Below are 27,622 nucleotides of genomic sequence, written 5' to 3'. Positions count from 1 at the left end.
ACGTAAAGTGTAGTGCTACGTGGCATAATAAGGATTAATGACACAATGCACCAGACTTACTATCGACTCTATTCTCGTTTTTTTTTTTTTAATTTTCAGTGAAGGGTTGAATCAGACTCAGGATTTCCTGAAGCATGGTTATATATAGTTCAAGTTACACATTGCACATGTTTGCAGCATGCACTCAGTGGTACTACTCACGAATCAGTCTGTCAAGCATGCAGTAATTATGTCAACAGTCGTCCTACGAACTGCCAGATGGGCTCTGTCCCCAAAATTCATATTTCATTCTTGCAACCGCTTGGAGTAAATCAGCGTCAGAGTTAGAAAAACCACATCTCCTTTTGCTGCTGCTTTTGTTCAATCTCTATCAGCCTGTGCCGCACGATCAAATGTTTAAAGTTTTAGCCTTTTCTCAAGCATGTCCAGTGTTTTTCACTTTGAAATGGTATGACATTTCTTTATTTCAGTAGTTTTCAGTGCGACTAAGAACCAAGATAAGTCAGGATGTTGTATATTTATGGACGCTCATTACTAAGAAAGAAAGTGGTACCAGTACTGTGACACATCGCTTTGTAGAGGCGCAGGAATTTATTTGCTTTATTTCTTGCTGCAGATATCTGCACTTTGAGCTGCTGGTTTCTGTCAGATCACTGTGAACTTTCACGGAGAACTTCCTCTCAGCTATTAATAAAACTTTGTGAAAGCACTTCATATTGCATTGATCATTTTCATTTCTCCCATTTTTATTTTAATGTGCTACATTTTTTTTTTTTTAAATCTGAATATTTTCTAGACAAGGACCTCATGCCCTGCATGAGCAGAATTTAAATGAAGGGGAAGTGATTTATTTAAGTTAAACATTTCCCTGCTCTTACTATCGCAGCTCCTATCTCGTGCTGACTTCCTTGGCCTTTTGCCTGCGGCTCCGATTGAGAAATCTGCCGGCGGGTTTAGGAGGGAAACGGAATGTGTCCGTGACAATACAGTGAACATGCATGCTTATGCGTTTGGGGTGAGGATCCGGGCTCTGGAAAGCTTCTTAAGCAGCGTTGCTAAGACAATGGGCCCTGAAAGGCACTTCAGAAGGATTACAATGGAGCCACTTGCCTGTGTGACACCAGGCTCTGCTTTCATTCAGCTGTCTGGAAAACTGCCATCCAGATGATACAGAAGGTGTGTCTGTGAACTTTGCCCTTTGTTCTTCTGAGTGAGTGCTGCTTTCGATTCACATCTGAATAGAGAGCTGTGTCATATACAAATATGACATATACAACATATACCAATTATGAACAAAAATCCCTCCAATTAGCTGTAATAACAAATGCTCTGTGGCCCGGGATCAATGATTAATCAAACTAAAACTCAATGCAGGCTAACAGAAATTTAAATGTACATTTTCAAAATAAAACTTTTTATTCTCTCTTTGCCGCCCGGGACCAAATGATTCGCTATCGGTCAGCAGACCAGTGGTTGGGCACCACTGACATAGATGGGCCTTTTAATTATAGTGTCTATTAATATTTGATATTAAAGATAATTAAATTTCATCACATTTGAGCACACATGCAGTTATCTAACTATGATTGACGCCATGTGCTCAACTGAATTAAACAACTTCTATAGGCTAACCTAAAACAGATACAGATGATGTAGTAAGATACAGATGATGCAGAATTGGCATGTTGCCAATTCATAACATTTTCCTTCTTGTTTGTTTTTTATTTGATGTTCTTGGATTGGGTCACCAAAATCAAACATGATGACGACGAAAACAAAAAAAAGTCCAGGATTTAAGTCCAGGAAGCACAAACACACCACATACGACATCAACTCCGTTCAGGAATAATTACATCCACCAGGGGCGCCATGCTTTCTCTGTATAGTTTGTTTGCTTCTGTTTCAGAAACTCGTCCTCTCTTTCTGTTCAAACTCTTGAACAGCTGTTGAGATCCACAATCGAACTTGATTTTGAAAGTACAAACGATGTGGTTGGGTCCTGTACGACGCAGGCTGGAAAACTCTCAGACCTGTGAGGCTGATTGTTGTTCACTCAAACATATATTAGAATCCATCAGCTTTAAACTCCACTTATCAGGATTTCTTGTAAAAATGTGCATGGTTTATCGCACGTCGTCGAAAAAAACCCCATCCACACACGTGATATTACCAGATAAGAGAATTTTTTTGGGTTTTAAATAACTTAAATCATATTTGTGTATAAGTGCTACGATTCATGCAACGAGAACCAAACAAACCCGTTTTGAACTGGCACTCAAGACGACAAACCGCGAAAAGGTTGGATCCCGTGTATGCATGCCCACCTCTCCTGGTGTCCGAGGTCCTGCAGGAGTGTGTCTGCGTATTTCTGCCTCTCGCTGGCCTCAACGTTGGCCAACTTCTTCACCTCGCTGCGAACAAAGTACCAGAACTCCTTGACGCCGTTCTCCACCCTCCTCCGCATCTCTTCCTGAGTGGGCCCGGGACCTGCGGGGAAGACGGGTCGAGTGAGAGCGAACAGCTAAAAACCTTCAACGGCTTACAAAACATAACAAAAGATACTCTGCCGGTGTGACAATCCAGGCACAGGTATGATCTAAAACAAAGAATCAATGACGCCGACTTCAAAGCCTCTCCATGGGAATACAGCCAGAGGAAACGAGGTGAAGAGGAATGTTTGGAGGTCTTCGAGACTGTCTCAGCATCAGATTATGCGAGTGTAAACATCCTTCTGGCGCAAAGCGTGGAGTCAGAATATAACCATTAAAATTTTCTTCTTTCATGCGCTGTCCCTGGGTGTTACTTTGACCTCATTAAGAACACTTGATCACTGTTTTTCCTGCTCTCTCTCTCCATCTATCGTTTTTTTGCCAACAGGAAGGAACTGTACCCTACAAACGCCAAACAATGTGGAGTAACCCACATTGATGCCGCTGCTCTGGCTTCTGTAGAGATAAACCGGGGGGGGGGGGTCATTGACATTACGGGAAGGACAGCCTCAAGCAGGAGAAGTTGGCGGCGCAGAGGGAACGCTCGTTTTTACCTTTCCATCCCTCTCTCTCTTCTCTCCAAACGTCCTCCCTTATGGAAAAAAAGCTGGAGGGTATTTTTAACTTTTTCTCTCCCCGCGGCAAGATGGAAAGGCTGACCCTTCGCTGCCCCCCCACACTCGCATGCCCTCTTTTATTGTCTCTCAATCTCTCTTTTTTCTCCCTCTCCTCTCAATCCACCATTGTACCACTGGGGTATTCACATCGCTTAGACTTCATTCACACATTTCGCTGCTCACCTGACAGTTTCCCTGCCCCACTGACCACTGCTCAGAGAGGCAAGTGCACCCGTAACCCCGCCCATCTGATGATGTGGCCTCGCCATCATTGCAGCAGCTTTAATGCCGGAACAGACTGAGAATTCCGCTACAGGAAAAAAGTTCACAGCTGCACTCTGTCAGCCCGAGCACCTTTAAAATCAATTCTTTCATATTCCTAAAGCTCCGTGCCCAATTGTTTGATGGAGCCTCTTTGGGCGGCCCTGCCCCGCTTACCATCTCCAGTGAGTTTTTGGAAGCTGTGGATCTTCTGTTTGGCTCTGGTGAGCTGATCCTCCAGGGAGCGCAGCCTCCCCGCTGCCAAGGACCCAGCGTCCGCCTGACCTTCTGGTATCCTGAGACACACGAGGGGAAGATGAGACGCGTGAGCATGAGAGCGCAGCAATGTGCAGAAATATACCGGCCAACTTTACAACAATACGAACCTGTGAAACTGTCTGCCAGTCAACTTTAAAGTTTCAATGTGATAAACAGGATTTCCTGGAGATGCAAACTGCTGAGTCGATGATTCACTTTCTACCATAAAGGTGCAGCTCAAATCATTTTAATTCATCAGCAACACATCTCACATTTGATTATATTATTATTACAAGAAAATAAGCTACATTCAGCCCATAGAAATATTTTTTCCGACTTATTATTTACCGGATGCAAAACACTTATTCTCTTGTTATCAAGTCATGAAAATCAAAAATAGAATCTATATAAAAATTCATAGCACAAGATATTTTCGGTCACAATTACCACAATTAAATAAAAAAATACACTCAACCTTTTTTTTTACTTTATATGTGAGACTTAGGAAAGTCCATTTTATTTAGTTGCAAAAGCAAAGAACTGAAAGTAAAGAGTATAGAGACATAGGACGCTCCTTCCACATTTTCCAAAAACAAAGTTAATGCAGACAGATTGCACACATATAGAGAGTAAGAGTAAAACGACTAAAACAATGAATAAAATATGAGAAAGGATGTTTGCTTCTCAGTAGTTACGCTTCTTAATCTTCCAAAATTGCTTAAGAAAAAAGAAAGAAAAAGAAAAAAAAAATCATTTCTGATGAAGTTGTTAATTACCAGTTAGTTTTTGGGAAGAGTTACTGTGAATGTCAGCCATCAATGAAATATATTTACTGTTTACCAAAATCAAATATGCACAAAAACAATATTTTAAACCTTTTCTACATCTCTTTGGGTGCACACCCCACAAACTTGGCTGTTTTTACAGTTTCCTCATTATTTTCCATCTGAAAAAAAGAGGACGGATGCTCTGCAAATACTGTGAAACTAATTTTTCACTACCGACTGGAATCGAATACATTTGTCCAGAAATGCTGCAGGTCATACACACACATGGAGAACGGAGCTCTCCAAAACACAGAGTCAGTAGTCATTAATGACGTCGGGGAGTTCGGCGACGATGTTTATCATCCAACAGCCACTAGTTAGCGCGATATGAACTGTGTCTCGCCGGGGTAACTCCATTTTCATTTCTTCACTTGCGAGTAGCAGGAGCAACCGAGCTGTGAAGGCTGACAGCTTGTTCTGTTTACCGCTGAAAATTCAACTTCATTCTGCTCAGAAAACACCAGAGCGGCATCCCGGAGCCCTGTTCCGCTGTATTTATTCTGAGTTCGGGATTATGTGCACAGGACTAAATCACTTTCTGTGTTTGTTTAGTCCAACCTATGTTCTTTACTATCGAGCCACAAATTGCAGCCTGACCAGACTGTAAATTGGAGAAAAATCTAAGGTCCGATCGTGGCGAAATCTCTTTATTCGGAATGAAAGCAAATACAAGCATGAATCAACCAACTCATGGTATGGAGACAACAGTGAGAGAATAGCCCTGGTTCGTGTTCTCTACCTGCATGTTCTCCACATAATTGCTGTGTTTTTCTATGAGGTTTTTTTCTCCAACAGTCCTAACGCATATTTGAGTGCAACGAGTCAGGGTGAGTGTGATTGTCTCTTTGTGTTACACCGAGTTGGATGAACCAATATAGAAGACAGCTGAATGGATGTACGGGGGGGGATATAAACGTATAGAAGGAAAATTATCCTCGACTGTTAAAGCTGTAAAGCGACGCTCACTTAGGACAGCATTTTAACTCTCTAATACACCAAATCTGATTTCACAGGGCTTCACAACATACTCTGATATAATTAACTTAGCATTTGAAAATCAAAGCTTTTCATGTGCAGTGAACTGATTATACACAAACTATTCCTCTGTGCTTTGGCCATTTATAAGAAGCCATTGTGGAAATTCCCTCGGATTATTGCACATAGTGCATGCTGCGTTATGGTTGCAGGGTTGAGGGTCTCCTGCTTGGATTTAGGTGTTGAAAACGGCAACAAAAGAGGTTCATCGTTCAGGAAAACATGCACTGAGATGGCACACATTGTAATGCAAGCTTAACGATGATTCAGGCTTTTGAGGTCTAACTTTTGCGTTTTGGTTTCTGGAGCTTTTTGGGGATTTTTCTAAATCAAGTTATGATGCTTAAGCAAAAAGTGTGTGGCAAAAAGCATAATGGAGTCGTTGGGATATTGCAACTTTGATCCGCTTTATGCACTGTAAAGGAGTGCATACGTGTAGAGAGAGCTTTGTTGCAACTGCATGCTTTCAGTGTTTTGGTTAATTATCTCCTACTAATAAATGCAAAGCAACACATTTGCATTTCCACAGCTCAATGTCGGGGAACTCTGAACAACTGCATCAGCATGCATGCAATAAAAACACGAATGAGCACAGAGTTCAAATCAGCCGAGGGGGGGATAAAAAAAACAAAACAATTCCTCTCACTTCACACAAATCAATCCCTCCACATTAAAGTATCAAAAATTTAATATGTTCGAATCCACAGGGGCATTAGTGAAGTGCTGCAAAGGCCATGTTAATGAGTCATCAAGGCATGCAAACTCAATTTGCTCTCTGAGCAAGGAACATCAGTTGCTGGCAGGCATAAAGATGAGACTTTTAAAGTTGCAACAGCTTGTCTTGCTGCGCAACTCCCCCTTCAGTGTTCAAACCCTAGTCCCTGAGAAACCCCCGGCCTCCCACTTCACTGAGCACTAACTGAGCAATGTGCTTCAAAGCCTCGGAAACCGAGGAGAAAAAAAAAAAAAAAAAAAAAGAGGATCTCCTAATTTTTACATTATGTAATTGTGCGATGGACAAAGATAAACTTCTGTACATCTTTTGAGGCATCTTGGATATCTATATGCACTTCCTAATTACATGCTTTTCTTTTTCTGGTGAAACCTGTGATCAACCTATTACAGCTGCCAGACACAGATCTTTTGAAATGAAACCCCGGTGAATTTTCTCTGCAGCTATCGAGTTTATTATCTCACAGCAACGTCTCTTCAAATTGTATTCAACAAGCTATCCCAGGAGGTCACACCTTAACTTCCTTGTTACATTATTGTACAGAAAGTAGGACTATAGGTGATTTCATTTCCCGGGAGATTTAAGAAGTTTCAACTCTAAACATAACACAAAATCTCCTTGAAGAAGTAGGAAAAAAATAGGCCAAGCAAGCACACACTAATGAGCAGGGATGTGATATAAAGGTTAGTGAGTATGTTCAAATAAAACCATAAACCACCACTGTAGCTGTTAGTGAAGGCAAAATACAAGCATTTCCCACCAAGATATGTCGATATTAAATATATCCAAACACTCAGTGGTATCAAAACCCCTCAGACACACACGGGAGAGAGGCAAACACAGCACACAAACACAAACGATCCCCAATGATATCTCTGGAGGACCTGCAGCCGAGACGAGACAAGGCAGCTGGATTCAACAGCGTCTTAATCAAACGATACAGGAGAAGTAACAGATGAGGAAAACTCTGAATCAGGGGAAGCGGGGTGCAGAGGTGGGGTGGGTGGGTGTGCGTGTTGGTAACGGCAGAATGAAAGACAAGCTATGAAAGCAGGGGGGGGTGGGGGGTGGGTGAGCCCCATCGGCGCTGAGCAGTGAGCCGGAAAGCAGGTGAGGTTCAGCATACAACCCAGTTTCCTCTGAAAAGCTGCCCCAGCTGTCGCGGGCGCTGGCTCCCACCCATGCAGTGGGTAAGCATGGAGTTCACAGGATGATCAGAGTGGGGCGGAGTTGTTTGAACAGTGGGGGCATGGGGGGCACGGCAGGGCACACAGATTTTCCACGGTAAAATTTAATATACTCAGCTTGACTTCAAAAGAAAACCTGTACATGCTGACCTGTAAAACCCATATATATATATATATATATATATATATATATATATATATATATATATATATATATATATATATATATATATATATATATGTGGAGGGAGATGTGAGGTATTCTGGGAGGTGGACAAAAGAGAAGGTTACACAAACATACCAGCTTTTTAGGTACACCTCTGTCATCCAATGTGATCCAGTACAGCAATAATAGATTACTCATTTAAAACCTTGCTCATGTGTTGATATAGTAAGTTGCTTGTATGTTCAATTTGAGGTTGTTGTTTGCAGTGATGTTATCCATATTTATTTATTATGTGCTTTAATTATTTCACCATAATAAAAATGAGCAGAACACTGAAAATACGTAGCAGCAGTTGAGGTGAGTTAATCTATAAATTAGGGAGGAGCATGTATGGGTAAAAGAATGCATGGTAGGGAGGTGATCCCTGCTCTTGCCCCTGGTTGGAGGTTAAAAATGCCCTTTAAATTGCATTCATGTGTTAATGAAGTCTTTATGTCTGTGCCAGGATGCCGTGTCTTTATCCATAAGCAGCTGGGATTAGATGACCCTGAAATAGATAATGCGTTATAGAAAACAAATGTATGTATGAGTGCATGAGAGACTGCTGCACGGTGCATTAAAAAACTGGACGTGACATGCTTGTATCTTTCCTGGGATCTCACTGATGACAACCACTTGACTCAAATAAGTCAAGCTAATAAACCATAGGAATGCAGCAGAACGGAAAGGCTAGTGAACAATACAAATGTGTGGTGGCGCCATGAACACAATCCCATAGTGTTCAACATAAGTGAGGCTTTATAGTTAATGATTTGATGAGAACAAAACTATCCAAAAACATTCAATTAACTATGTTAATTGAGCGTATTTTATTTAAGGTGTACCTTCGATCTCATCTCAGTGGCATTATTTAACCCCTTGGATCTAATCAGTTTTCCTTCCCGTTGCTATGTCCATGTTAAATCTACTGACTCAAACACCATGATTCCCAGTAAACTTGATTGTGAATGCTGCATTCTTGCCCCACATACTGCAACGCTTTGGTGACTTCGGCTCGGACAGAGATGTCCCAATCACAGACAGCAGTGTGTGTGTGTGTGCGTGTGTGTGTGTGTGTGTGTGTGTGTGTGCGCAGGGCAGGATCAGTTCAGCAACACTGCGCTGTACTTATACGATCACCGAATGAAGCAACATTACCATTACTATTTTACACACAAGAAGATCACAGCATTGTCCCATTAAACTACTTCTATAAGTAAGGATTAGAGGAGGAAAGAGACGTGACAATCTGTATAAAATTAAAGCTCCCGTTACACTGATTACATTGTCCTCAATTACAACTAAAAGTACCTTTCAACATAGTCTAGTAAAAGAACAGTTGGGGGGGGGGGGGTCTTCAGTTACACTGGCCATCTCCATGTTCTCCTTCACTATAAATGTGAATCTTTTGTGAGCTTCTTTCTGTTCTCCTCCTGCCTGTCAGCTCTTTCTCCAACATTTTAATAAATTCACTCTCTCTCTTCAGCAGTAAAAAAAAAAAGCAAAGTGAATTTAAAAAAAAAACAAAACCCAAAAAACAAACTACAAAGAGTTAGTTACTTTAAAATCACAATTAATTGCCCTGTCAATAGAAAGGACGTGACTACACTTACCTGGGGAAATATATCCATGTTCTAAGAGAACAAAAGAAATAAAAACACTTGAATTCTTTTGAAAACAACAGCAGGTATAAAGCAGAAATGTTTAAATTATTAGATAAAATTCAGAAAAGGCCTTTTGAATGTTGATTTGAAAATCTAGTGATTCTACCTACAGTAAGTACGAATGGAAACACATTTCACAAAAATATTTATGAAAGTTAAAACACTACTAAATCACAGAAACGCAAGTATTTATAATTTGTTTCTTTGGTCCGCTGTAAGGATGCACTGAAGTTCTCAGCATGCCATCTGTATAGACTGATTGTGAGCCCTTATTATATACACCCAAATGATATGTCTCTACATGAAATAACCATTTCAGCCACATCTAAACTTTAATTATGCCCCAAGCACAAATTTGGCTCACAAAGCTCACCCTGGAATAGCTTGAACTTGAGTGTACACACTAAACAGTATTGTATTTAATGTCAATATCTGACACAAGGCCAGACACAATGTCAAAACTGTACTGCATGATTGACACAATCAGTTTAGATACTGCAATTAGTAACCGGGGAAAAAGAGTTACAAAGTAATAGCAAATAAGGCAAATAAACCCCAAAAGTGTGAATTCCTAAACTTTGACTCTCGCACGTGAAATACATTTATTGAACAGACATGAGTACCACCTAAGAAACACAAGGATACAGAGAAGGTGAGCAGTAGAGTGCTAATGGTCAATGATCCAGACCGTTACAAGGCAATTTCGCTGAATTATAGAATTCAATTTGTCTCAATATTGCCCTCTTAACTATCTGTCCTCCATCTGGGCCACAATGTACGCCGATGCAAATGAGTCTCTCTCTCTGCTCGAAGTTGCAAGATTCATTCAGGGTCCATGAATAAAGTGTTAAAAAAAAAAAAAAAAAAAAAATCAAAACAAAGTGCTTTTTATCGCTTTAGGTTTTGCTGGTATTGTACAACGGAAAACATCTCATCGCATTGGCGCCGAGGTGGCCAGAAATAACATATAAACCAGATTAAGGCAATGACCGTGGTCTCTGTAACGCTTCTCATCTCCCCATTCCTCATTTTTCATTTCCTTCTTGCTGCTTTTTACTTAGTGCCGGCCTTGCACCATCCATCATGCTCCCATCCTCTTCGGCTGCTCTGCATCGTCCCCTCCGCCCCCCCCGCGTCCCACCGCTGGCATGCCTGTGGGATCGATCAGGTCCTCATCGCTCAGCCCAGCTGTCACTCTCACCCCGCGCTCTCGCCGATGTCACACCATCAGGCTGGCGCGTGTCATTGTCTCCACAGGAGCGGTGGCTTCTTGCCCGAGGTGAGCGACAGCTGCAGAGAGGGCGGAGCCAGACGGAGTGAGCAACTCGACCCCGAGCTCACCTCTCGTTAATGCTTCTGGGTGATTGGTAGGTTGGCGTGCCGCCTGTCACTCAATCCACTTCGGATCACTTTGCATAGCCAAATCACTGGACCGGATCTGTCGGCTGGCCACGTGACACCCTGTTGAATCCAACTGTTGATTGATTGATGAATTGTTGAAAGTGCTCTCTAAAATTGACAGTTCACCAAAACTAGTTGAAAAAATGATGACGCACGTAACAACATAGTCACTGCAAATCTTTGGATTTGTTATCAAGAAGATCAATATTATAACTCCACCTTTTGATAACCCTCTATCATGAAGCTGATACAGACACGCTGGACACCCCTGACCGAGTGCTACCGAGACTGACCAGGTCAAACCAGGTCCATTCATCTGTCCTTATATGATCTAGAACACTTAACTATGGGTCAATGCGTATATCGCTGGGCAAACAGCATTTAAGCTCAAACGTATGTTTTGGATTGTTAGACCACAGTACTGTTAAAACACAAACGCACACAGGGAGTACATGCGAACTCTGCACAGAACCCCGCCCCCCCCCAAAGCCCAGACTTGAATTGGGGATATTCTCGCTGTGAGACAGGAATGCTAACTACTACGGCGCCGTGCAGACCTTTAAAATCTACCGAGAACTATAAAGTGAGTTACAATGCAGAAGCGTTCTACAGTGTATGAAATCAACACAATATGCAGTAATGTCAGTTTTATGGGTTTAAATTTGTATGAGGTGTCTTGTATGAAGAAAAAAAAATGCACAACGGGAATGTTGAGGTGCTTCTTCATTTATACAATCTCAGCGTGTCTCGTGGTCGTGCTCCTTGCACAACATTTGGAGATTCATGTTCTCAGTCTAAATCTGCACTCCATGTAAGCTGGTGAATTGGGTTAGGCATGCTTTGAGCTAGTCGATCAGTGAGCTTGTGACTTGTTACATAGTCAGTCATACTGTGACAACCTGCCGGCTGGAGTCTGGCTCTCTGCCGTGCCTCTGTCAGCAGTTTGGTAGTGGAAGGAGGCGGAAGGGGGAGGATGACGGAGGGGTGAGGAAAGAGTGAAACAAGGAACAGGAGAAGAGAACAACCAGACGAGGAAGGGCCCATAGCAGGAGTAACGGGGACCTCAGTAACAGCCAGTTTGTGTCCATTAGGGCTCTAATATCAGAATAAGAGGCATGACAGGTTGAGATGTTGTAAGTCTCTGGACCTGTATCGCACACACACACACACACAAACACACTAACTTGCATTCATTTTCTGCAGAGGATTCATGCAGCTCGTCTTAATCTAAAAACCCATTGATTTAATATGGGCGTGTATTCTTGAACTAAGACCCCACTGGCTGGTTTTCAATCCGGTTTATGTTCCTTGCAGGAAAGAAGACACACACGGATGCACCGAGGCACCCACAGATGTGCGCACAAAGATACAGAATTGAACAGAAGACGAACAAACCCCTGTCGCTGTCGATAGCTCATGAAGCTTAACCTCGGAGAGCCAGTTGTCTGCTTTTGGCTTGCTGCGCCGGATACTTAGCTGGAGCTTAGAAGGACTCGAGAAGGCACTGTAGCACTGCCCCAGTAAACAACTGTGCAGGCCTCAGTCCCACATCGGCAACCAAACTCAATAACAAGCAACAAGCGTGCAGTGTGTCGGGGACCCATCTGGACACTGGTCGACTGAAAACTGCACTTGTTTTTTATGCCATGAATTCCACCTTTGTTTTTGAGCCAATTCTGAATAATTACAAAAGCAAGGGATTTAATCAGGGACCAGCTGTCTGAAGCAACGTGTGCCTGTGCGTTTTTTATGTTTCTCCGCTCTGAGGGGCCGCGCATCAAAGTGAATCGGAATATCACAGCAGAGCAGGGATGGCAACATCTGAAGTTTCCTGTTAATATGGCACACACCACAACACACTACCAACACCCCCCCCCCCCTGCACATGCATGCACACTCACACACACACATTTACAGGCAGTGTTTATGTGTTTATGTGGAGATAAGCGCAGAACCATCTGTCTCTCCATTACACAAGGCTCCAATGTGTGAAAGATGCTGTGTGGTTAATGGGCCCGTACAGTTTGCTATTGCCTTCAGAAATAACACAACAAAATCTGGTGAGGTGTGTGACAGACCATAAGTCTGTGTCACATGCAGACTCTGCCACATTTGATCTGCTTCTGGAAAAGAAGGCTGACAAACCGAATGGAACTTCGCATAACCTAATGAAACTTTGCATTTGTTTAACTAATCACCACACACTCATGATAGTGATTAAATCAGATGCTGATTAAAATTTTGCAAAATAACAGTCATCTCATTGCCACATTCTCGCCATTGGGAAAAGACTTGGACTACAAAGCAGGATAGAGGCTATACTGAAATCTGGACTTAAGAAACAGACATTACATCAAACAACTGTTTTAAATGTAGAAGTTGTCTCCTTCAGGCAGGCAAGTCGTTTCTCAACTGCAAAAACGCTTTAACAGTTAATGAAAAACGAATATATATTTTACTGACACACTCACATTTGGATGGAACAACAACTAGCCTCAGGATGACCTATAACATTGAAGCACATCAAGTAGCAGCACCCTCGATGAACTCATTCATAAGGAAATATTCAGAAATGGTCATGCAACTATGAATGAATGCTCTCTCATGTATCTTCAAAGGCTGAGACTATACCAACAACAGTCTTAAAGCCCAAATATGCTCAATGCAAATTTCAGAGGGATACAGACGGAGCCGATGCCCATTTTCTGCACTCATTACGTGTATAGTTATTACGTTTCCAGGGAGTTTCCAGATATGGAGCAAACAGAATAATTTCACTGATGACCAGTGGGGGGCAGGTTTGAGCAGGGTCAGCTCATGTGACCAGCAATATGAACAGAGATGACAGAACTTGGAAGACAACAGAAATAACGATGCTTTCCAGGAAAAGACTGCGAATATGTGCAGGGATTAAAAACATCAGGACACACTTTAGGAACGCCTTCACTGGCAATGTTCAACATAAAGGCGATGAATTATCCAGACAAAATAGAACAGAATGCAGCATATTTTGCGGTAGAACTGATCATGGCAGTATACTATTGCTCTGCTTGCATGAGGACAGACCAGAGGTATGAAATAGGCTGGAAGCTGCCCATACTACTCTCCTGATGGTGATTCCTTCATTGTGACACAAAGTGGATTATTTGCAGCTATGGAGGATCACTCGCGTTGTCCTGAGGGATTGTTGGATTTGTAGCATTTTGCTGGGCTTTATCTCTATGGGGACACTCGCTCACAATGGAGCAAAGTAGACAAGTGTGCTCATAAAGAGTCCACAGATTTGTTCATACTGTGGAGGTGTCAGCTCATACCAATGACGCACCAGCTCCTTTTGATGTTTGGTCTTTATTTTCTTTCAGGCTGAATTAGCTGACTTTTAAGTTTAATTTCTCTGACAATATAAACACTGATGTGTGGAGAAACAATCTCTCACTTGGACACTAAGGTGTACAATAACAGTGATAGAATATTCCAATATTCTAATAAAACTCAGAAGTGCAAATTATTTTTGCTATCTCACTCAAGAGGATGATCACAAAAGCCCCTTAAGTCTTGTGGTCGTAACTCCAGAGCCAAGATAAGAATATGCCTCGTAATAAAGCAGACTATAACAAAGAAAGACTGTTGGTGATACAATGATAAAAAAAAAACCCAGATAGTTTAGTTGTCACTGCAGCACAAAAGTAAGTCAATTCGTTAAAACATCCAGTGTGTTGTTACCTGAGTGATTCTGCCATGCGTCGCAGGTCTTCATTCTGTTGCTTGAGTCGTTCCAGCTTCGCCAGGATTTTGGAGAGTTCCCGGCTGGACCGCTCCGGATGCTCGCTGTCCCTCACCAAGTGACCGCCAATGTAGAAGAGGAGCGTGCCCCAGGCCAACAGCACCAGGGTAATCCAACGCCATGAACCAGCCCACGGCCGCATGGCTCAACCACGCCGACCCAAAAGTGCCTCTTGGTGTGCCCGTACAGCCACCGACCTCCCTGCCGGATGCGCACGCACACTCTGTGCCCCGTCACCACAAGTGCCACAGCGCCAGCCTTGGCATCGGCATCTCTGCGGGGATGGTTGAATGACAGATGAGGGAGTGATGCGTCGATGTTGCCGATGAAGGTGTGCTCCAGGCGGAGGGGGGGTGGGGGGGTGGGGGTGGGGGGGTTTCTCCAGTGGATCAACCAGGCGTCCCTGCGTGCTAAAGCATGGCGACCACCCTCAACGGCCTGTGTTTTGCCTCCCTCACTGGACTCGTCTCTCCTTCATGCAGGCTTGTGTTGACGAGTTTATCCAACTCTGCCGTTTGTGTACTTCCAGTCCCAGAGGATTCTTTCATTCAACGTGCATCCTGTGGAAAGAAATGAAGACGTGGGAGTTAGTTGAGTCTGTTGCAAGTTTGATTTGCAAATACTGTCAGAATGTTGGTCAGAAATGAACTACTGTATATAAAAAGGAAAAAAGAAAAAGAAAAAAAAAAGAAACACTTGAAGTGCTAGCCAAGCAAGCCATCTTGACAATCAAAATACTGCTGAAGAGGAGAGCAGAGCAAGAGACATATAAGGAGAGTGCAGAAACAAAGAGCACAAAGGAGGGCAGACGCACCGACAGCCAAGACGCTGCTGAGTGGCCCCGAAACAACCCTGTCTCAGCAACCTAGAAGACTGATCAGCATGACGCTGCAATTTGCATTTACATAGTGATGTGCACTCCCTCCGCTGTGCTGCATTGCTGTCGAGGCAGGACAGAGGTGTTCATCTTTCATTGTTGGTCCTGCTATAGCAGAGCGCACACACACACACACACACACACACACATACACACACACACACGTACACGAGTCCTGGACACTCAAGTCTCTCAGCGCCTGTTTACACGCCCTTCAGAATTTAGTACACAAGGATTTATATCTTCAAAACTCAACACAGCATCACCATCCACAGCCCAGGACAGCCCACTTCCAACAACTTCCAACTCCCTGGTAGTTACAGCTCGACTAAGCCCGGCAGTTAATGGATTTTTTTTGGAGCCAGTTAAATCCCACAAAGTTCTCCCCGAGCATTTACCCTCTTCCCCCAGCGCCCACCGCCACCATCCCGGAAGCTTGTGCGACAGGATGCAACATTGTCAAGGTGATACAGTGAGTTAATGGAGCAGAAGGAAGTAAAAATCCCTGGATCATCACTTCCCTTCATCCTGGAGCAGTGGGGGAGATGGTGATGGACGCGTGCCGGGTTTATGAAGCAACCTTCACTGTCAACTCCCCCAACAAAGGCCTGCCGCGCAACCGAGACTACTCCTGTGATGGGATGAAGACTGGCAGATATATGCGTGTGTGTCGTCAATGCGTATGTGTGCGTGCCATCATCTGCAAGTGTGTACCACTGCATGCTGGAACGACGCCAAGCGTCTCAGAGTTTCTGCACATGGCGCTGGTTGGGATGGGTTTGATTGACATGTCGCAGTGTCTCTGGTGTTTCTTCCCGCAAGCGTTCAAGACAGAGAAAAAAATGTTCCTGCTGGGGTTTGCCTGGCAGCACAGAATTAGGTTACCAGTATCCCACCATGTTTACCATAGCAGCATAGTTGATATGTAGGACATAGATGGTGCCATGCTGCAATACCACAGAGGCTGTTCATGCTTCACTGGAACAGGTTTCCCAGGATGCCCAGGATGCAGCAGCTGAGATCCCCAAAACAATGAAAGTGCAAATGATTCGACTTCATCCCATACTGAACGATGTGGGATTACTTAAATCTGTGCAGACATCCCTTTCGAGCGGAGTGTTCCTGTTGTGACAAACCTAGGCTGACACCAGGGTGGCGCCTACTTATGCATGCAGCACAAGGATGTGCTGAGCTGTGTTTTATTATGAAAAGTAAGAAGTGCGAGAGGATAGCACTTCACCAGCTAATGCACGACTGGGACTTTACTAAAAGCCAGACTGCATGCGCCCTTGTCACTGTGTTGGAGGAACCATAATGAGGTTTGTGTGCAGTAGACCAAAACACTAAATATAAAGCCGCTGGATGGGACAGCCAACTGGTGCCAAGTTGGACATGAGAAAATATGAAGCTCATTCTTCTTGTACACCAAGTTAAACTAACATAAGGGTCTACTCGTGGAATATTAACAGAACTTTGAAAAAGTGGGGCATTTTTTTCAGATTTACAGAGGAGAAAAAAAAATACCGTAAGAAAGGCAAATTATTTAAAAAAAATTATAAAGTCCATATAACAGCTGTGATACCGTGGAGTTAATACTCAAAGATTTAACACAATTGACATTATATGTTTTCATGCAACTCACAGGTAACAATAATTAGCAGAATTTTGTATCTGATGAAAAGGAAATTTAGAAAAAAAAACATTAACAGACGACTTCTGACGATTGCAAGAGCACACAGACGCAGCTGCTTGCGCAGTTTACACTTTGCACTCACATTCTTGTCCTTTTGCTAAACAAACCTGAAGTAATGGCAATAGCTCGACCCTCAACCGTTACACCGTCCCCCTCATAAACGTTTGCCAAAGTGAAGCGTCAAAAGGTCAGTTGACTGTTGTTCAACGCGTTGATAAAAGACCAACGGGGTTTTCTTATTAATGCTACAGAAAAAAAGATATTGATGTAAAGAAAAACATAACTGAATGATTAGTAACTGTAAATAGTGCAATAAAATCACCACGTTGTCAACAAATGTGATTATTTAAAATTGTGAATTTGTGGAATCTACTTTTGGACAAACCAAATACTCATCGCTTCGCACATGAGGTCAACACCTAGACATAGTGACAAACCTATATTTATAGCATGCATGCTAAGGTTGCAGAAATTGTGCAGCCTGAGAAGTGTCAGCCTTTTGCAAACATTAGTCTGAAGAGAAATACATTCATAACAAGGTTTTCAGATTTTCCAGGCACTTTTCCAACTAAATCTAGAAGTTGAGTCATTCGATGCCACAACACAAGGGTTTTTCTATGACGTGTCATTGTATTTTTCAGCTCTTCAATTACACAGAGAGACGTATATGAATGTACCATTATTAAAAGGTTTTCATGTTATAACTTAACAGCTTCAGCCCACCTGGGCTACATATTGTAAAAAAAAAAAAAAAATTGTATAAACAGTCTGACACTATAGAGCAGAGAACGGCACTTCTGTTCCTAGAGGACCACAGTTCTGCATATTCTTAATGTCTTTCTGCTCAAATACACCTTAATCTAATATGCCACATTAAAGCTCTGCTGAAAGCCTGATAATTAGCCACTCATTTCAATCAGATGTATTAAAGCATGGGCAGGTGGAAACCATGCAGGGCTGCAGCCCAAAAGGACCCGGAGTGCCCATCTCTGCTGGTCTGATATATTGCATATATTACATGAAAACAAAGCACACGGAACACATTAGCTACGCTAAAGGCCAAAAGTATAATTCATTTTGGGAACTCGCAGCAGGATTTACGGACCTCACACTTTAGACTAAATTGTTATACAGTCTCGCACCAATAATAGTAGAAGAAAATTAACCTTTTTGTGCAAGTTACAGCTTGAATCCAGGTTGTAGAGAAGTGCGAGATAATCAGGTTACATTAGTAAGAGTACACTGTGTGTGGTTCAATAAAAGTGTCAATGATACATTGACAGCAAAATCATGAGGGAAAAATAGTCCAGTATGATTGTTTGTATTGCACGATATGAATAGTATCAATCCGGTCAATAGCTTTAAAAATTGTATTTCAGCGTAACCATGGCTAGGACAAAGAGGCAATGGACATAACGCAGTTAGAGACAACTGGGGATAAGATGTCTTATGATCAAAAGAGTGAATAGACATCCACTCACTGTTGTGTCCGCAGAATGAAGCGGGATTAAAGAGAAAATGTGACAACACTATGACATTCCACAAGAATCTATCCCACTGATGAGGATCAGGGACTGTGATATTTTACCAGAAATATAACTGAACTGAGCCAATCCCAGAAGAATTTAGGATTTTCTCAAACCTCTCACATCTACCTCTGAGTCAAACAGACAGCTACATAAATAATAGAAATTAGAATAATGTCACTTGAATAAATAAAGGTTCCCTGCAGTGGCCAAATCAGTTCTAAGTTGAACTGTTTGACAGATATGCTGAGGGTAGGGTTTTAAAGACGTCAGCCATATAGTGCTTCTTATTCCACTTTCTGCCCGCAGCCCATCCTCCTTCATCCTCCAAGTAAAAATGGAAACATGATTGCCAGGTCTTAGACTCTTGGACAAAATGTAATATCTGACTCCTTCCCTTTGAATGTGCAGTTGCGCTATTTTATGAATGAGAAGAAAAAAAAAAAAAAAAAAAGAAGTTGGCCTCTTGTCTGCACCAACTACATATTTGCCGTGTGAAAACATTGTCTATGCCCTTCACGGTAAACGCCGGTGTGGCACATGTGGTACTGCGGGCTGGACTGCCGGCACCGTCACAAACTGTCCCTGTGCCACAGATACATGCAGGAGCCTGAGGGGGTCAGCAGGGGTGACCCGTTTCCAGTCGTGCTGGTGATTCTTTAGGCCGTGGCAGAGGTCATCTATCAGCCGCTTCCGGTCTCCAGACAATAAGTGCCACAATGAGGTCCACTGCTGTGAATTATGCATGGAAATCAGCTGGGCGAGGTTTCCATTACAGCGTCTCCGCCACTGCAGTTCGAGAACGACTGGAAACGACTGCCACCGATGTCAAATGCAGCATCTCACCAAAGTGAGCACACCGCTCACATTTCGGCAAATATTCAATATCTTTTCATGGAACAATACCAAAGAAATGACACTTTGATACAATGTGAAGTAGTCGGTGCACAACTTGTATATATGTAAACTTACTGTCCCCTCAAAATAACTCGACACAGCCATTGATGTCTAAACCACTGGCGAGAGAAGTGAGTACGCTCCTAAATAGAAACGTGGGCCCGGAGTTCTCCAGAGCTTCCGAGATTGCCACGGGATTCCTCTTTCACTCCTCCAGGATGACATCACAGAGCTGGTGGACGTTAGAGACCTTGTGCACCTTCAAGTTCCATTTGAGAACGCTTCGCAAATGCTCAATAGGCTTTAGGTCTGGAGACATGAGTGGCCACTCCTATCACCTTCAACCTCAGCTTCTTTAGCAAGGCAGTGGGCGTCTTGGAGGGGGATTTGGGGTCATTATCATGTTGGGAAAACTTCTTTGCGGCCCAGTTTCTGAAGGAAGCGGATCACCCTGTTGTATGTTCTTGGCCACCGTGCTGCACCTCAGTCATCTTCATGAAGCACGATTCTTTGTTTCCAGGTCCCCAGAGAATTCGTTGCCATTAGGTGCCATGTTGAACTTCTCGTGGCCAGCATAATAGGGTGAGAGCGATAACACCGGATTTAACACACCTGCTCCCCATTCACACCTGGTACCTTGTACCACTAATGACTCGCATGACACCAAGGAGGGAAAATGGCAAATTGGGCTCAATTTGGACATTTTCACACCAGTGGTTTAGACATTAAAGGCTGTCTGTTGAGTGACTCTGAGGGGACAGGAAAGTTACATGATCATACACCGGTACAGTCAACTACTTTACATTGTATCAAAGTGCCATTGATTCAATGTTGTCTCATGAAAAGATATAATTCACTATTTGGTTAATTATCTCAGTTTTGTGAGATACTGAAGCTCCAAACTGTCACTTCTCATGTATGTAAGTGCAGATTGTATTTGTCTGTGTTGGTGGGAACCAACCACTTTAAGGGGAAATATGCATGAAGAAGCTGTACGTGTCAGGCTATTTTAGCATATGACATGTTTCCAGAAAGCAAGAAGCCAGAAAAGGGATCAGGGACAAATGCATAGGCTAAGTGGAAAAAATTAAGAAAAACTGCTTTTACATTCATAGCTGAGATGCAGAAATATCTGCTTGACAGATGAAGTTAAATCTGTTCTATGATTGAATACCGGATATACTGGATGAGTTCTGATACTGTCAAGGAGTTCAATGCAATTTTGAATTTTGCATCCAAGCATATCACAGGTTTGAGACGTTTAATTCTCCTTAAATGCTCACCGGCACAATGCGGGCTTCATCTTGCAGGTGTTTGGACTTTAGAAATGCAGCAAGAGAAACATCAACACCAACACTGCTAGCAATTTTTAACCATTATTTATCCATGGAGAGTTGCTGAGCAAGCTGTTCTTGAGAGAAAGCCTTTGTTGCAGCCTTTTATTTTCTCAGTTTTTCCTGCAAATGGCCACTGCAAGCAGCTTTTCTGGTTATTTTCTCAGCTGCTCTGAAGGTTCAATCTGGCGACCTTCTATCCCCCGGGTCTCCTGTTCCCATGGGATGGATTGCACTAGTGCTTTGGAGTGATGCATTTTAAATCGTGTATGAAACAAAGCAACCAAATAAAAAAAGAAAACTCGGGAAGACAATAGCATTTGAAAATGCATTGTGATATTTTTTTACTCCAAAAAAAGCAGCAGCAACAGGGGAAACGACACACGTTGTGACGAGAAGATTGCAACCTTAAATGTCCATTCCAATTTTTTTACTGTCATTGGCAAGAAAAACATTATGCTCAAGTCTGACTGCAAGTTTTTTTTGTTTTTTTTTCCCCACTAATATGAACACTGTAAATGTCTGACTCACTCAGCAGCAAAGTACTCCCACCCTCTGTGCTCTGCTGGCTTCTAGCCGAGATGCGGAGACACTGTTAGCATTTCGGGGTGCCCCTGGTGTGTTCATATGCATGTGTGAGTGGGTGTGGGTGAGAGTCACCCAGCTGACTGCACGCACACGCGCACGCGCACACGCACGCACGCACACACACACACACACACACACACACAGACACACACACACACACACAAGAATGGTGAATATTTCATGAGCTGCTGTTTACCCCACAACATTTCCAAGCGGAATGTGCAGGAGTCCATTAAGTTAGACTAAAAGGTAGAGAGTAAGCCTGGCATGGTGACAAAGGGGGGGAACAGAGCCGAAAGAGAAAATGGCCTGATGCCAATGGTAAATGTACAGATACACAAGGAAAGGCACGTAGCTGATATAAACTAGACTAGGTCGTGCCCTCAGTAACTTTAAATTCAACCATTACAGAAAAATTACACATGGCTGGTTTATAAAGATCGATTGTGATAAATTTACGTGACCATATATGGAGAAAGCAATTTTGCACAAGTTAAATTGATGAAATCCTCTTCAAAAAGAAGAAAAAAAAAACCAGGACTTGGCGTGAACCATGATTCTAATTATTGCAGTGGTCTTTCAAAACAGCACTTAGACAATCATGTAATGAGATAGATAACTGAAATGTGGTAAAAACGATCTTATAGTCTCACATTGACTGAAGTCGCGAGGCTGCACTGAGGTAAATTATGGCTCTTTGCACAGAGAGACATTGTTGAAAGAGAAGAATAGATAAATAACAGTTGTTAGGTCTCAGATAAATATGTAATTTGCATTTCAAGTACATCAAGCCTTTCAAACAAGTGGAAATCCAGCACCTCTGCATGACCAAAATATCTTTTACTATTGCATAAATGCTAATTACTACGAGACAAGTGCAGTATGAAAGCCTTCATGCTAGCATATATAAGAAATCCCAGAAGAAGCAATTGTCTTGTGCTGTAATCTATTTCCCTCCCATATTCAGATTACTGAGTCACTAAACAAGGTGGAGAGTCGGGTCGTGTTCTCGCCTCACGGAAATGTCCATGGTACGAGTTCAGTGATGATATTTGTTTGCATGTTTTCCAAATGTGCGCAAATGTTGATTTGCACCAGCTCTGGTTTTATCCCACTGTCCAAAAACTGTTGGGAGAGTCTTTCTGCATTTTTTTTTGTGATGGACGGGGAACCCTTCCAAGGTGCCCTCGTCTGAGCCATTACGGCTTTGCTATAAAAGATAAAGCTATAAAAAAAAGATGGATGAATAAAGCTATTGACTGTATTCAACTGAAAGGCAACTTGGAGAACATATGATACTTAAAAATTGCACGAAAAAAAAAAGTAATCACAATAAAGGCCAGATTACACTTTTTGCCACATGCCCAACTAACAGTCATTGGTTCTGCCACTATGTCTAAAAAAAATCTTCCAATATTATCAGCTTGAAAAAGCAATATCAGAACTTAGTAGGTTTAGTAGGAATTTAGGTGAGCACAGAGTAAAACATTTTATATCCTCTATTCAAAAATGTCTGTGGTATTCACTGACAGACACCAATTCGTTTTTAGAGCACCAACTATCTCGAGCAGTGCCCCCACACAAGCACTGAAGGCTGCCCACTTCATCTCAACTTTGGGATTAAGTCTCCCTGAAGTGGCTAAAGGTCTGAGAAGTTCCAGCCATGTGACCGCCGAGCCCGCTGCAGCTTGGCATTCAGTATCACAGCTAAGCACACAGCCTTCAAGGTTATCGCTGTGGAGAATTCGCTGACAGGACACACGCACACACACAGTGACACAACGATGGGCACCTGCACGCAAACGCACACACACACAGTCACACACACACACACACACACACACACCTCGTTGGCCCAGCAGGGTTGGTCAAGTGCGGCTCGTTTTCGGTAGCTTTTATGCAAACAAGATTTTAATTGGAAGGGAGGGACATATGATTGGCAGTAAAATGCGCCAATCGTTGCACTGTTTTATGACATTTTTCATCCAAATAAAACATTTGGACCTGGGCCCCACCTGCTAAGCCAATCTGTCTCCTGGGGAGTGAAGGTGGATCTCGTGGGCTCCAGCGTGGTCAAGGACAGGACTGTAAATTCACTGTGTCAGGGAGGGTGATGAACCGGCTCTGCAATGATGTGTTGTGTGCTTGAGAGAGACGGTAAAGGGGCAGGAGTCAATGCCACTCATGCAGCCGCATGCATCATGCCTGGAGCCGAGAGGATTTTGAGTATTAGTGCGAGTTTGCGGGTGTGTTTATTGAGAGATGGCTGATTTACAGAGAAATTGCAAATTTGTCACCGAGACAGTCCTCCTTGAAGGAGAGCTCCTGGATGCTGAACCGCAGCCATAATTATTTGCAACCAACATTACAGTGAAGTTCAAGGTCTGCATTATCCTTTTACCTTGAGCTATATTGCGCGCACACACACACACACACACACACACACACACACACACACACACACACACACACACACACACACACACACACACACACACACACACACACACACACACACACACACACACACACACACACACACACACACACACTTCCACTGTCTGTTCCCCATAATGAGTCCCAATGACAGCTGACCTTTCACAGCCTGGGGTGGCTGGGACGGGCTAAAGAGCTGGAGGCCGTTGGGGGGGCTGTCGTGACCCCATGCAGAGGATGCCAGCCTTCATTCAGTCACTTTAAAGTGGTCTAATGAGTAGCTGAATACACATGAGAAAAGACAGTGAAAGGAGGGGATAATAGAAGAAAATCAGTGGCCTGAGTAGGGGGGAGGGAGGGGGAGAGAGAGAGAGAGAGAGAGAGAGAGAGAGAGAGAGAGAGAGAGAGAGAGCTACAGTTACACTGCTAAACTGTGATTTTTATCATCTGAATACGTGGTGACGCACAATGTGATACGCCTGGATCCACTGGATATGGATTTTGCTCAGATTACAATCAAAGCTTTGAAATGATACTTGGAACTGGGCAAGCTCGTATTGTGATCACAATTCTTGCCATACACAATCACAGTGGAATTTGAAATGAGGATGAAGAAGATGAAGATGAAGAAGAACAAGAACACGAAGGACAGGAAGGACAGGAAGAACAAGAAGACGATATTCAAACAGGGCTTTTCTGGTCATAAACCAAGAAGTAAGAGAACCAATGAAACTCCTTGTGATTAACTATCAAAAGTGACAGTGAAATGGCCTCATGTGTAAGCACAGCTCGGGTGAAAGGGAAAGTAAAGTGAGACAATATGTAATTGCGCTGCAGCGGGAACTGGAGAGAAGAATGTATGTCTGAGGTTGAAACCAGTGGTGAGAGGGACGCCGGTCACACAGGAGGACAGTGAGAAAATTTGTTCTGATCTTCTCCTGCAATCTCCCAATAAAAGTCAAGATTGACGACAACAAGGAGGCGGCTCTGTGGTCTCCTGTGCAATAAGCCACATTTCCAGCACAATAAGCAGTACATGCCACCCCTGAACGTTTTGTAGCTCGCTCATCTTCTGCGGCCGAATTTACGGTCAGCGCTTAACTCCTATTAAACCCTGGCTCAGGGGCGAGTGCAGACCCACACCCACAAGTCAAAGAGTTTCCTCCAAGCCAGGAAGAGCGTGGAAAGGACAAAAATAGACAAAGGAGGAGAGACTTCAAACAAGTAAGAATGAGAAGTAAAACAGCTCGAGCAAGAAAGGACAGCAAAATAAAAAGCATTACGAAGAAAGATAGAGAGGGAAGATACAAAAGGGAGTGTGGTAGGAAAAGTGGGACCCAGGGAGGTCGTAATCAGAAGAAAGATGGGGACTGCAGACACAAAGACAGCCAGGGAGATGAAGAGTGCTCCCAGAGGGGCCCAAGTCCTGACTAATACAGAGAAGGAGTTCTATAAACAGCAGTAACACACAGCTCCCACCGATTCATCGCTCTCTGCTACATTACCTCCATTCCCATGTCTTCAACTCTTAGCTGCTTTGCTCTGTGACCCTAAATCCCCGCGCTGCAAAAACACTTCAGCAGTGACAAGTGGCGTATTTTTCCATCTTATCTTTCGCCGCAAAGTCGGGCTTTGTCCTGGACGGGAGAGGAAAACATCTGAAAACTGGAAAAGAATTGTGACGGTGGGATAACTTACTTGACTTTTTTTCCCAAGCCCCCCCCCCAAACAAATGCTTTCCCCTAAAAACAAAAGCGCAGATTTAAACATTTACAAATGTCAAGTACTTCAAAGAAATTCTTGCACAGTTGTAGGTAGAGCGGGTCAGTTTTCAATCCCAACGTTGGCGGTTTGATCCCACGTCTCGGCCCGAATCAAGGCAAGACACTGAACCCCAATTTGACCCCAACAGTGTGCGAACACTTTGCATCGGACCGCAAATGATTTGTGAGTGTGTGCATGACTGTGAGCAGAGGGGTGGGTGTGACCGATTAGAGTGACTGCTGGAGCAGCCAAATGTTGAATATGAGGTCAATTATCAACTGTGAGGGCATTCATTTGTTTTATACTACTAATACAGATTCTTTTTCTCAAAACTGGACGACGAGCTTTGAAGAAGTTTCACCTCTAATCTGAAAAGCTCTCAATTCTGAACTACACTGATGTACAGTAAATCCCAACTAACATTACAGTGATTTCAATCAGACTTGGAATGCTTAGTCTCACCGGCGTCCGAAAACAAGCTTCAGGGATGTCTATTAAGGGAGTGATAAAAAAACCGAAGAAGCATAAAGAGTGAAGGCATCCAAGCAAGAACTTCATTCCATGAGGCCAAATTAAGTATTGCACACCTGAACAAGCCTTTCCAGGGTCATTTTAAGGTTAAGCGTACAAAATCGTTCAATTTCAGAAACAAAAATCGAGAAGGTGTACAAGCTGGACTTTCCAGTCGATGCACATTTGCTGAATAACAAAATGGATTGTTTGCAGTTCTGGAAGACCATGCGTCATGTGACGAGTTTTCTGTGATATGTGTTGCTTTCTGCTGGCTGACTGCTCGCTCCCTCTGGATGCCGACTCTTTCACCACAGGGCAATTTCAGCTTTATTCGGCAGTTTGTTTTTGTGGCCATTAATTGGTTTGTGTGTTTCTAAAACTTTTGCATGAAACACCCACGGACATTCATGAAACCAGATTCAATGTTGCACATTTGATTACGTCGCGTTAGTTCTTCAAACTGCCACGTTACATTGTGGTAATTTTAAGATTTGATGCACAAAAGCCCGGGAAGCACTCAAACTGTAAGGTATACGAGTTTGACTGAAAATCTAAAGGCTAAATAACAGAGTGGAGTGTTTGCAGCTATAGAAGGTCACTCGGTATATCGAGGGTTATGAGGTATACTCCACTGTATAAGGAGAGTAATATGCAATCTCATGCTGCAAATGTTGTAGCTTCGCTCTGTGAAGAGGTTTGTAAAAGAACTCGTAGTTGAGAACTTTAATTTCTGTACTGGTTTTGATTAATGTTCAAAAACATTGTGTCCAATTCTTCATAGGTCTCGACTCATAAAGAAAGAATATGCAATTTCCATGAGCTTCACAGTGTCTTATTCAAGCAGCAGACAAGAGGCTCCTTGTTTTCCAAATGGCCTGAGAGTTGAAGGATACTACAGTGATACTTGTGTGCAACTTCCGTACACAACACAGCTGTGAGCGACATCCTGAGCTGAACTGTGGTTAAAGTATCAAGTTGTATGCGAGTCCAGATGTCACCTCCAAGCAAGGCATCCAAGCAACTTTCCTTTCTGGCTTTTTTCGGTGACAAGTTCTCGTTAAATGTCAACCAGGTTTCCTCCATCCCTCAGAAGACATGCATGCAAGATGAAATGAGAGCTCAAAATTGCTCACAGCTGCATGTATTGGTCTTTCCTTATTGGCCTTGCAGTGGACTGTCAACCGGCATGAATAAGTGTTCAAGCAGACTACGGAATTAATAATTGACAAGTTGAGGTGGGTGTTTTTGAGCCTTGCCCCTGCCTGACTGCATCTTTGTGGCCGTGCTACTGTCCTCGTTTTAACTCTGCTTCACTCCCTCCTGCTTTATTCCAGTTGCAGACTTCCTCTTCACTGCATTTCCTCTTCCTCATCTTCACAGATTTTTTTTTTTTTCACCCCCTCCCCAAGCTTGACATTTAAACCCAAACCCATTGGGACCCGCCTTGAACAGACTTTGAGTAAGCTTGCACAGAATTTTCTATTTAATTGCTTTGCTTTAGGTCAAGATTGTTTGAAAATGTTAAAATACTTT

The 27,622-nt window shown here is 43.0% G+C and overlaps 1 protein-coding gene across 1 annotated transcript in view; it reads right to left on the bottom strand.

Annotated features, from left to right (window-relative positions):
• Window positions 1-27,622, bottom strand: part of fut8b (fucosyltransferase 8b (alpha (1,6) fucosyltransferase)) — a 102,524-nt gene that overhangs the window by 30,914 nt on the left and 43,988 nt on the right. Inside the window, exons 2-4 of the mRNA XM_080514307.1 lie at window positions 14,401-15,021; window positions 3,545-3,663; window positions 2,325-2,487 (exon numbers count right to left, since the gene is read on the bottom strand). Coding sequence (XP_080370433.1) covers window positions 2,325-2,487; window positions 3,545-3,663; window positions 14,401-14,603 — 485 coding nt within the window. The 5' untranslated portion in view covers window positions 14,604-15,021. The remainder of the gene's footprint in view (window positions 1-2,324; window positions 2,488-3,544; window positions 3,664-14,400; window positions 15,022-27,622) is intronic.

This window comes from Blennius ocellaris (assembly GCF_963422515.1).
Source record: "Blennius ocellaris genome assembly, chromosome: 18".
Taxonomy (NCBI): Eukaryota; Metazoa; Chordata; class Actinopteri; order Blenniiformes; family Blenniidae; genus Blennius; species Blennius ocellaris.
This window is presented reverse-complemented; position numbering and strand designations above follow the sequence as displayed.